Below are 12,217 nucleotides of genomic sequence, written 5' to 3'. Positions count from 1 at the left end.
TGCTTCAGAAAAATAATCAACTTTCGAAAAATAACGAATAAACTCGGCGTGATGGGGCATGCTAAGAATTCTGGAGTCTGAAATAAGAAGGTCGCTGGTTCTGGGCCACGAAGAACCACACTGCGGAAACTCCCCTTTCAAAAACCAAAACAAGAAAGTGATGGGTGGGGGTGAGACAGAATGGAGGCTGTATTAATTACTCTAATTCTTTTCCTTCTAGAAGTTTCATAAGTATTAAAACTATTTTATAAGATAAACTTTACGTCCACAGATAATAGGAATTTTAAAGCCCACACTTAAAATGTGTCATTCCTGATATTTTTAATGGATATAAGGCATGAAAACGAATTTTTAGATAAGAATGTAAATTTTAAAAGAAATTTCATTTATGAAAGCGAATAAAGAGACATAAAAGGAAACAAGAGATATAGCATCCCGATTTAGTATTTTATTCAATCTGTATTACTAGGTTTAATTTTAACACTCCCCGCTGGAGTAGGGCACGCCACAGACACAAGAAATAAAAGTTCCGAAATTGTTCTACTTATATTACATACGGATTTCGGGAATCAGAGCATGTACGCATTCTGCATTTGACTGGGGAACACTTGCAGTCCCTAGGGAATGAAGATGGGGGGAAGGTGTTTTTGTGTTGCCAGATGTTCTGTTTTTATTAACAACGAAACATCTCACTCACGTTCATAGTTCATAGGTCCCCAGGAAGTATGCAAATCGGAAAAGCCGTGGAAGCCACAACTGAAGCGGACAAGACAAAGCGAGACTTGAAGCCCCCAGATTTCCCTGCGTTCGGGTCACCAAGGGAGCAGAACACAGTAATAACAGTTTGGTGGGACTTAGTGCATGCTCCGCTGCTGGTTTTCCACGCACAAGCCTAGCAGGCGCGCAGGGGGGGTGGGGTACAAACCCAGACAGCGAGTGGTTCCACCCTGCCACTTGGCTCCAGGTGTGCCAGGGTGAATCAGCCTGGAGGCTGGGCGCAGATGTTGTTTAAAATGCAGGCAAGGTCCCCTCTCGGCCCGAAAGAGCGGCCAGAGTTGTCAGCCTGCAGTCCTCGGCCGCAGGCTGATGCCTCAGCAGCGCAGCAACGGCCGACAGGTGTCGGCCCAGGCGCATGCCTTTACCTGGAGCGCAGCTCCGGGCACAGTGCTGCTGCTGCTGCTCCTGCTGAGGCTGCTGCTGCAGCATTGTCCGGGCGGCGGCGGACACTTGCAGCAAAGGGGAAACGGCCTGGGGGTGCAGCAGGCAGGACCGGTGCTGCAGCAGGTGGCAGTAGCTCCACGGAGCGGAGGGCGGACTCTGAGCAGCCCCGGTTCCTCCTCCTCCTCCTCTCACCCCCTGCATGATACTCTCGATGGTGAAGGAGGTACACCCACGTCCGGGCCGAGATCCGGAGCCCTCGTCCCAGTCCCAAGGCTGGGAACCCAGGACCGGTTGCAGCGCGGGGATGGCGCGGGGTGTAGCCGGGTCCGCCTCTTGGGCTTTTCTGGACGCTTCGGCGTAGGCGGGGGCGGCGAGCAGTAGGTAGCGGAGCGGATGCGGGTGCAGTGGCGCGCACGGGCGGCTCCCGGGCGGGGCGGCAGGATGGGCTGCGAGGCCAGGCTGCGACGGGGCAGAGTAGCGGAACAGGAGGCTGGGGTGGGAGACGTGCAGGGTGGCGGGCCCAGCGGGCGGAGGGAAGGGGCCGTGCGGGGGGCCTCCCGGGGGCGGGTGGTGGCGCTTGAAGCGCTTCCTGCGCCGGAGGAAGCTGCCGTTATCGAACATGTCCTGGGAGGCTGGGTCCAGGCTCCAGTAGTTGCCCTTGCCCGGGTGGCCGGGCTCGCGGGGGATTTTGACGAAGCAGTCGTTGAGCGACAGGTTGTGGCGGATGCTGTTCTGCCAGGCGGGGAACTTGCGGCGGTAATAGGGGAAGCGGCCGCTGATGAAGGCGCAGATGCCGCTGAGCGTCAGGCGCTTGTGCGGGCTCTGCAGGATGGCCATGGTGATGAGCGCGATGTAGGAGTACGGCGGCTTGGCGGGCTGCGGGCCGTCGGCTGCGGCGGTCGCGGCTGTCCCCGGCGCTCGGAACTTACGGATGAATCCCGAGGAGTTGCTCAGGCCGCCGCGGTCCCCCGCGCTCCTCCCGGGAAGCGTGCGGGCTCCGGGCCCCGGCAGCGGCGGCTCCAGGCACTTCTGGCTTATCTCCTCCGCCTTCTCCTCGTCGTCCTCCGTCTGGTCTCCATCTTCCTCCTCTGCCAGCACGTCGATCTCAACCTCATCCTGGTCGGAGCTTAGGGGACTGGGCTGCGGAGGGGAGCGAAGGTGCCCAGCTCTTGCCAAGTTCATGGAGGAGGGAGAGGAAGGGATAGGCGCGGTGGCAGCTCACCTGCTTGGGGGTGGGTGGGTTAGCTGGGATGAGTCTGCTGGGAAGCTGGAGCGCTCCTGGGTTAGGCTTCCGTGTTCTTTCTGTTCCTTCTCTCCAACACCGTGCACTTAGTTGTCTAAGTTTCTCTGAGACGTATGCGATGGACTTCCCGCTATATATCCTTCTTCCCTTCCTCGGAGTGGGGCCACTTCCTCCTGACGCGGTCCAATGATGAGGGTCCTCGGTCCTCTCTTCATACCCACCCACTAACCAAGGAAGATGCTCTGGTCTTGGTTTAACCAGCTAAACTGCTCTGACGTTGTCTAAGCTCGGTTAATTTTGCTCTAAAACTGCGCAAGTAAAACGCAGGGAGGAAAGCATGAAACGCAAAGACCTGTGACCGCATCGACATTCAGAACTCTCGAGTACTGGCTTTGGCAAAGGAGAGGGAGGGTAAAGGAATGTATCTCAGACAGAATGGCTCACCAACTTAATGCTATATGCCCCGTTCAAGAGAAATGGCTCCATCAACTGTTCTCAATTTCCCTAAAGATTAAAACATCCCAGCAACAAGCTGTGGAAGTTCAGTGTGAATTTTAAAAGGCAAAAAATAAAAAATAAATAAAATCGGATTTCCTTAGTCTCTTTACAGTCCCTATTCTCCAAAACGGTACATTATTATCTTTCACATACATTCAGATATGCATAGAAGGGGCTTCAGGAAAGCGACATTCTTGCACCCTAATGACAACTGATATTTTCTTTCTTTTTAAATAGGCTTAACCAACTACATTGGTTTCACCATAAAAACTACTGTTTCCCCAAAGTAGGTCCTATAAATAAAGGAATGCCCTCAGTTACGGGTGTGCCTGCCTGCCTACCCGCCCGCCTGCCTGCCTGCCCTTACCCCTACAGGCCACCCTCAACATCCATCCATAAACACGAAGCGCTTTTACTTTAGTGATAAAGCTTGAAATTAAACTGAGGAAGGGCTGGGCTTCAGCGTTTCTGCTACTAGATAGTCGGGGTCCATCGAGAAGCACCCACACTTTCCCAGGACGTATTTGAAGGCTTTGGAGTACCTAAGCTTTTAGATTGGTTTCATGTAAATTAGCCTAGCAACTAAAGAAGCAATATGGTAGAATGTGTTTGTTACATGAATAGAGATTGTAGACAAAATACAGCACCATGGTACGTATTGGGGAACTCCTGAGGTGGAATCTAATAAAACACAGTATGAAAAGATGTTTTTCCTTTTGGAGAACAGCTCCCTTGCAAGCCTCGAGTTAAGCTTCGTGCTCTGTGGAGGTTTTTACTCTCCAAGGCTTCTATTTTGTATGGCTATTTGGTCAAGTAGAACAAACAACAGGTCTGAGCCTGACAGATTTGCGTTTGAATCCAAAGTTGACCAATGATTATTTGTGTGGTTCTAAACTGCAGGAGGGCCAGGCAGGTGTCTCATTCAATCGGATACCCCCAGATGCTGCCCTCACCCCCTGCTGGAGGGATGCCAGGCCCCCTCCCTGATTACCTGAGAGAAAGAAGTATTGTTGGTTTTCCTAAAGTCAGCTTCTATGGGGCTTTGGGTTATTTACAAGTGAAAAAGTGTAAGGAGATGCTCAAAAACAAAACCAAATCCCACATTATGGTGGGTCTCAAAGGTGACAAGGGGGCCAACTAAAGATCTCCCTGTGACCAAAACTGGGGCAATCTGTGCAATCCCGAGCACAGTAGCTGAGTTATAACTCAATGTCTAAAATATATTTGTGTGTCCACATTGCTAAAAATCAATGATTAAATCAGTAAAGGAAATCTCTCTTGCAGAATTTCAAATAACTTACGTAGCTATTGGAGATGGAGCCCAATTCCCAACTACTTTCTGTGTGGGCTGCACACATGAGATTTTTCTCCCAAAAAGTACAGCAGAAAGAGGTAAAGAGGAGCCTTTCTTGTGGAGAAATCTAATCAATCTAATCTAACCTCAGCCAGGGGTTTAAGATCAACATCCACTATCATGTAGCATGTTGATGTGTAGCTGCTTGATGTGATGAAAATGACACTCTGACCTTCCCCCATGGTGAGATGTTGGTGTATCTATAAACCTAAACCTTTAACACATCCTAGGGCTGGATATTGGATAGCTCGGTTGGTAAAGTGCTTGCCTTGCATGCTCAAGGTCTTGAGTTGGAGCCCCAGAACCCACATAAAAATACTAGGTATGGCAGCACACTTGTAATCCCAGGGCTAGGAAGGTAGAGACAGGCAGATCCCTGAGGCTCCCTGGTCAGCTAGCCTAGACTACTTGGAGAGTTTCAGGATGAGACGATGATGATTATGATGATGACGATGATGATGATGATGATGATGATGACGACAACGATGATGATGAAAAAATGAAAAGAAAGAGAATGGCACCTGAAGAACAACTCCTGAGTTTGTCCTCTGGCCTCCACAGGTGTGTACACAATCACAAGACAAGACAACTAATTCTTAAAAATTTAGCCAGCTCTGGTGAATTAAGCCTGTAACCTTAGCTACTCTGGAACAGCTAGGCCAGGAGAATTCCAAGTTTAAGACCTGCTAGGTCTATTAAGAGTGCATTTAAGACCAGCATGGGAAATTTAGTGAGCTCTAAGCTCGAAGTAGGAAGAGGGCTGGTGTACTGCTTAGTTTTATTGTTTACTTGACACAACCTAAAGTCACCTGGGAAGAGGGACCCTCAACTGAAGAACTGCTTTCATCAGATTGGCCAGTGGTCACATCTGTGAGAGATTGTCTTGACTGGTCACTCACTGTGGGCAGGTGAGCCTGGAATGCAAGGAAGCCAGCTAAGCATAAGCTGGCTGCATTGTTCCCCTACGGTTTCTGCTCCAAGTCCCTGACTTGACTTCCTGCCCTGACTTCACTTGCTGATGTACTATTACCCGGAAGGTAAGTCAAAATAAGTCCCCCTCCCCCAAGTCACTTTTGGTCAATGGTTTAGTGCAGCAACAGAACAGCAAACCAGAACAGCTAGGGTACAGTTCAGTTGCACAGAGTTGCCAAGCACATATGAAGCCCTGCATTCAGTTCCCCATCATGCAAAGGGGCTGGGGGTGATTATACACAGAAGAACCTAAAAGCTTAAGTATCTGTCAACTGATAGGTAGATGCACAGAGTATGATGTAACTACACAATGGAATATTATTCAGGGACACAGAATGAAGTACTCATATGCATTCATTCAAATAGGCCTTGAAGAAACAGGCTAAGGAGTTCGAATACACAATTCTTCAGAGATTAGTGTAAAGAACATGTGTAGATGTATCCAACCTTCTTATTAAATAAGAAACACAGAACCAATGCAAAGAAGAAAGCCAAGAGGTCAGAGCTAAGAGCTAAAACCTTACCCTTCCTCCTGCGGTGGTCCTACCTCTCCGAACCAGAGCTACCCCTGTGTTAAAGTCTTTATATAGAGTTCCTGTCCTGCCTTCTCATTGGTTGTAAACCCAACCACATGACCGCCTCCTCACGGCCTGTCTGTATAGGCCTCCAGGTTTTCCATGATTGGTATTAAGATTAAAGGCATGTGTATCCAATAATGGCTGTATCCCTGAACACACAGAGACTTACCCAGCTCTGCCTACCAAGTGCTGGAATTACAAGCCTACGCTACCACTGCCCTGCTTTCCTATGGCTTGCTAATAGCTCTGACCCCCGGGCAACTTTATTTATTAACATACAAATAACATTTTAATACAAATAAAATATCACCATAAACATGGAAAGTACTTGTTAAGGGACATAGGGCTTCTTTGGAGGTTAATTATAATGTTCTGAAATTAGATACCTGTAATAGTTAGCTAACTGTGGACTTAGTGAAACCTGTGAATTGTATACTTTAGGAAAGAAAGGTGTCAGTTGTATGGGAGTATGAATTGAATAAAGCAAAGAGCTATAGCAATGAAAACTAAGTTGAATGCCCTGAGGGAAGTCCATCATGGTTCCTCACTCTGAAGAACAAAAGAAAAGACAGTGTTCCACCTCATTGATGGGGTTTAAGCTTTGAGTCTTCCCTTCTCTTCTCTTTCCTTAGCTCCTGGACATTTAAAGCAGCCCCAGGACAGTGGGAACTCAACAGTGCTTGGTGATCAACTCTCCTGGACATTTGAAGTGAGCCCCAGAACAGTAGGGACTCAACAGTGCTGGTGATCAACTCTCCTGGATATCTGAAGCAGCCCCAGGACAGTGGGAACTCAACAGGGCTGGTGATCAACTGTCCTGGACATTTGAAGCAGCCCCAGGTCAGTGGGAACTCAACAGGGCTGGTGATCAACTGTCCTGGACATTTGAAGCAGCCCCAGGTCACTGGGAACTCAACAGGGCTGGTGATCAACTCTCCTGGACATTTGAAATGAGCCCCAGGTCAGTGGGAATTCAACAGTGCTTGGTGATCAACTCTCCAAAGACTGAACAGTTTTGCTGCCATTGTTTTTCCAGAACAAACAACAAACACTAGTTTTAAAAAGCCTCATTCTGGCCGGGCGGTGGGAGGCAGAGCCAGGCGGATCTCTGTGAGTTCGAGGCCAGCCTGGGCTACCAAGTAAGTTCCAGGAAAGGCACAAAGCTACACAGAGAAACCTTGTCTCGAAAAACCAAAAAAAAAAAAAAAAAAAAAAAAAAAGCCTCATTCTGAGAAAATGACAGCATTTTAAGGCAGAATTCACTTTTCAACATCATGCCCACAAATATAAGGCATTTCTAGACATGAAAAAGTCCTTTCAAAGCAATATAAATATAGTTTTTTCACCTAGACTAGTAAGCTAAAGGTACTAATTACCTAGTTCACAGATTGCCACCAAGCCCTACTATCACAATGTATTGGCCATCACTGCTTTAGAAGTCTTCAGTTTGCTGATAATTACCTTCAACATTCAGTCTAGGAATTAAAGTCTTGCACATGCTCTACTACGGAACTATAGCCTCAGACCCCAAAAGATTTAAAAGTCTTTTTATGTTTTATATATATTCTATATCTTCTTATATATTATAAATATTATATACTTATTTACTACACAAATAGATATTAATATACAGTGTTATATAATAAAAATATATTATGTTATCAATATTATACTTAATATTATATAGTACTATATAACATAAAAATTAAATGTAAGTATCATATATTTATCTAATATATAAATATACATTAGATATATAATAAAATACATTTATTGTAAATATATTTTGTATTTTTATAATCTATATAATTCAGCAAAAATCCACAAAAGAAGTCTGGGTTTCCAAGAAGGGGAGATAAGCAGAAGCCCCCAAGTCTGCTTAGGTGAGTAATTTCGAGGGTCTTTTCTAGGTTATACATTGACAGCCACTCAGAGGGGAAACTGCAGGCCTGGGCTCCAAGGTTTTACTAAGCTGACTCTCAATCATCTAGTCTCCCCCACAACTGTGCCGACACTTCCGCAACTGTCTTAAAGTTGGTACCAATTTTCTCAATCCTTTTTACTTAGAGCTGAAAAAAGCTCCCCAAAGGCCTGCTTATGTTATGTAGAGGCTGAATTGTACAGCAAACCTTGCTAAAAAGTGGAAATTCACATTTGCTGGGATGCTTTATTCAGCATACTTGACATTTAGTTGTTGGGATAATCCAGAGAAACTTGTGTATTATTACCTCCACTTTATAAATTGGGAGACAGGGGCTCAGTGAAATGTAGTCTTTGGTCCTATATCCCATATAAACTGTAAAGTCTTAGGTAAACCATATCTAAACCTTGATCACCATCATCAGAATACCCTGCAAGCCTTCCAAAGCAAAGGGTGGCCCACATTATTATTTTTATATATAGCCAAATTTCTTAGTTTATTAATAATTAATAAGCAGTTTATTAAGAATAAGCCCCCTCTTCTGCATACATCACTGAGCCTTGGGGGGGGGGGGTTGTGATCCCATATATGGCTGAGCACTCCAAAGTCCCTTACTCTCTACATGTTGTTCAATTATCTGTGTCAATTATCATCTACTGTGAGAAACTTCTCTAATGAGGTTGAGAAATATACTGATCTATGCATATAGCAAATGACACCAGGAGTTATTTTATTGCTATGTTCCTTTAGGAGAATAATAGTAGGTTTTCCCGTAGGGCACAGGACCTATCTAGTCTCAGGTTCCTGGCCTCATTAACGGTGTCAGGTATGGGTTCCAACTCATGGAATGGGCCTTGAATTTAAAAAAAAAAAAAATGGGTTCTCCAATAACGTTTGTGCCACAATTGCACCAGCATATTTTACAGGCAGGTCGTTATAGCAATCAGGGTTCATAGTTGGGTGAAACGGACCGTTACCTTTCTCCTCTGGTAGCATGCCTGGCACCTTCCAGCACTGTAAGTGCTAGCCAGTGGGAATGAAAGTACCAGCCTTGATTTCTCTATGTTCTGTGCCATAAACACGGGTGTCCTCAGCAGTAGGTCTTACCATCAGATTGTGGAGAGCAACCAATAGCATTTGCAATAGACTGTGATGTTTGGGGGTCTATAAGACCCCTTTGGTGGCCCACATTATTGCTGCATTATAAAAAAGCAAACCAACAAAAAACCAACTCCTTACAATAGCTGAAGTAAGGTACAAAGTCTCCAAAAGTTACAGTTAGAATAAGACCCTGATCACTGGGAAATTCTTCATTCTGGGAAAAATGAAAGAAAAAAAAAAAAGCAGGACAATATATCTTTTAAGGAATAAAAATATGCAGAATAAAATAAAAAACAGTGGTAAGCTTGTCTATTTGGATCAGCAAAAGCTGAAATATGGTTTAATTATATTTAGGAAAATAGGCACTTTCATATACTAGTGAATGAAGGGGAAAGACATAGATTTTGTAGGGCAATTCATCAATATCTATTAAAAATTTAAATGTGCAACTCCTACACACTAGTGACTCCACACACATGCTCTGAAGAAATATTCCTATAGGGGTGTGCATAACGATGTTCACACCAGCACCACTTTCGATTTCAAGCCAGGGACAACTACTTGAATCATCCCTCAGCTCCCAAGGCTCTAGTTACATCCCAGTGCCTTAAGAGTAATCCAAGGGCTAACGAGATGACTCAGTGAACAGAGCCATGACCTGAGTTCAACACCAGGGGCTCACGTGAAGGTGGAAAGAGAAGATCAATTCCATAAAGTTGTCCTCTGACCTTTACACGTGTGTCACAGCCATAGTTCTCACCCACCCAAACAGTACCTTTTTAAAGTGTAGTCTGGGCATAGTGACACACCTTTAATCCCAGCAAGCAGATATCTCAAGTTTGAGGCCAGCATGTTCTATACAGCAAGTTTCAGGCCAGCCTTGGCTTTACAGTGAGACTGTATCTCAAAGAAAGGAAAATAAAAATCCAAGCGCTTATTTTGTCCCACAAAGAACCTGGCTGTTCTGTATTATGCCCTTGCTTTTTGTTTTTGTTTTTGTTTTGTTTTGTTTTTGGAGCTGAGGATCGAACCTAGGCCTTGCTCTTGCTAGGCAAGTGCTCTACCACTGAGCTAAATCCCCAACCCAGTATGCCCTTGCTTTTTAACACTGAGCCACCCCTGCCTCCTTCCCTGTATGTCTCCCAATATATTATGCTGCTCCCCACCTAAAGGTCTTCTCTGCCCCACCCCACCCACCCCATTATGTATGACACCTGAGATTCAGTTCTCTAAGGGTCACCTCTCCACAGGGGCCTTCCGTGAGCACTCCATCTAAAGCTCATCTTTATCAGGTGGCCTAGCTCTACTTCCTACTTTCTTATTTACGTCTGCCCTCCACCAGACTATATGGTTTGAGAACCTGGCTTTATCCATTGTGTGCCATTAGTGCCCAGGCACGGATACCAAGCAAACTTGAGAGTGCTCCAGAAAGTTTTACAGCATGAATGCATTTTGTGTTGTAGTCTGATTTTTTCACAAAGCAGTTAAAGAATAAAGTTTATTTCGAGTGTCATAGAAATATCCTAAACTGTTAAGTAAATTGCACTATCACATATATTTTATTAAACACACATAAATATTAAAACCTTGAGGCTATCTGTGTCAAGTTTTAAGTTTAAAAGACAAGTGCTTTAGACTATGACTCTGATCTGATTAATTGACTTTGGAAACAAGAAGACTTCTGAGTGACCAAGATGAAGAGGAGGGCCTGTATTTTTAAACCACAGTGTGTGTGTGCAATCCATGTGCAGTGAGAAACACTTAAAGGCAAAGCACACAAGTCTTACAAAGACAGACTTGTGAGGAGTATGAATGTTAGGAGCTGGGAAGTGCCTGGTGGTTAAGAACACTTGTTCTTGCAGAGGACCTGATGTGGGTTCCCAGCACCCACATCCAGCAGATCACAATTGCCTGTAACTCCAGCTCAAGGGGATCCTGGATTCTGGCAGCATGGGGCAGTGTACTCACACATGCACATCCCCACACACAGATGCATACACATAAATAAAAATAAAAGTAAATTTTTAGAAAGTATACAGTACTATTTTATGCATTTCTCCTACAAGATATACAAACTACAAGTTCTTTTCCATGTTCCAGAACCCATACGTTTAAACATTTACTATTTGCCAAGTAGTATTATGGCATTGTTAAAAAATAATTTTTAATGAATAAACTTAAAGCCCAGACTTGACTGAAATATTAGCTAACTTTCTATTGAAAATCTCATTGCCATAAAATAATTGCATTTTTTATGAGAAAGGATTTCAGAGATGATTGATAAGAAAAACTAAAAATAAACACTAATGTGAAGGAAAGACAAGTTCTCCTTCACTGATATGCCCACAAGAAAACAACAGCAACAATCAATCTGAGATTACTTAATCAATTAGCCTCCCCTTGGCAGCCAGTACAACCATTCAGCATTTGGAAGGCTGAGACAGGAAGGTTATGAGTTCCAGGCTTGTCTCGCTAACACAGTGACACCCTTCTCAAAAGTAATTAATTAATTTGATCTAATTAATTAATTAAATCTGGGGGTGGGCTATCCTCAAAGCCATTTTAAGAGCATTCTCTGATGTTCAACAAATGTTATTTTGGGAAAGCGCTTCATTATACTCCACACATACAATTTGAGCAGTTAATGCAGGCGTGGCTTTCAGTAAGAACAGGAGAAAGCTGAGTTATTGCACACAGACACACACATAAAAATCATTATCAAAAGTTATCTGAAGCTGGGCAGTGGTGGCACACGCCTTTAATCCCAGCACTTGGGAGGCAGAGGCAGGAGGATGTCTGTGAGTTCGAGGCCAGCCTGGGCTACAGAGTGAGTTCCAGCAAAGGCGCAAAGCTACACAGAGAAACTCTGTCTCGAAAAACAAAAACAAAACAAAAAAAAGTTATCTGAGAGGCTGGAGGGATGGCTGGAGGCCCCAGCACTGGCCCTGCCACCACCGACATGGAGACTCCACCAATTCCAGTTCCTAGTGCTTGAATGCCCCAACCTGAAGCTGAAGAAGCCATCTTGGGTGCACATGCCACTGGCCATGATGGCATATGCCCTGGTGGTGTCTGTATTACACAACCCTGAAGGAATAATCTATGATCGTATTGCTGAACCTCCAAGTGCTGGCTCAGTGTCTGATAAACAGGGGCACCAGAGGCTACCAAGTAAATAGACAATATATTATGAAAGGATAAATGGTGGTTTAGGTTTCCTCATCCTGGACAGATCCAATGTACCAAATATTCCAAAACTCAATAACTTTCTTCTTCTCTTCGTTGGCTTTGTCTGTGTCCTACTGAATTTCTTCATGGCTACCATATTCATGAGGACGAAATTGCCAGGTTATCTGATGAGCGAATGCTTCTAAGAAACCAGTGGATCC

The 12,217-nt window shown here is 44.8% G+C and overlaps 1 protein-coding gene and 1 pseudogene across 1 annotated transcript; one reads left to right on the top strand and one right to left on the bottom strand.

Moving 5' to 3' along the window:
• Positions 1–433: 433 nt before the first annotated feature.
• LOC128125686 (forkhead box protein D4-like) lies at positions 434–3,072 on the bottom strand. Its single transcript, XM_052763317.1, has one exon. It carries the CDS (start codon positions 2,341–2,343, stop codon positions 1,009–1,011), a length of 1,335 nt encoding a protein of 444 aa, XP_052619277.1. The 5' UTR covers positions 2,344–3,072; the 3' UTR covers positions 434–1,008.
• Positions 3,073–4,216: 1,144 nt separating this feature from the next.
• LOC128095400 (oligosaccharyltransferase complex subunit OSTC-like) lies at positions 4,217–12,202 on the top strand (annotated as a pseudogene).
• The last annotated feature ends 15 nt before the right edge of the window (positions 12,203–12,217 follow it).

This window comes from Peromyscus californicus, unplaced genomic scaffold (genome assembly GCF_007827085.1).
Source record: "Peromyscus californicus insignis strain IS unplaced genomic scaffold, ASM782708v3 Scaffold_4__1_contigs__length_199733344, whole genome shotgun sequence".
Taxonomy (NCBI): Eukaryota; Metazoa; Chordata; class Mammalia; order Rodentia; family Cricetidae; genus Peromyscus; species Peromyscus californicus.
This window is presented reverse-complemented; position numbering and strand designations above follow the sequence as displayed.

Bases quoted from the DNA above. Each gene is read 5' to 3' on its own strand.
- LOC128125686 (XM_052763317.1), bottom strand. From the start codon at position 2,343: ATGAACTTGGCAAGAGCTGGGCACCTTCGCTCCCCTCCGCAGCCCAGT.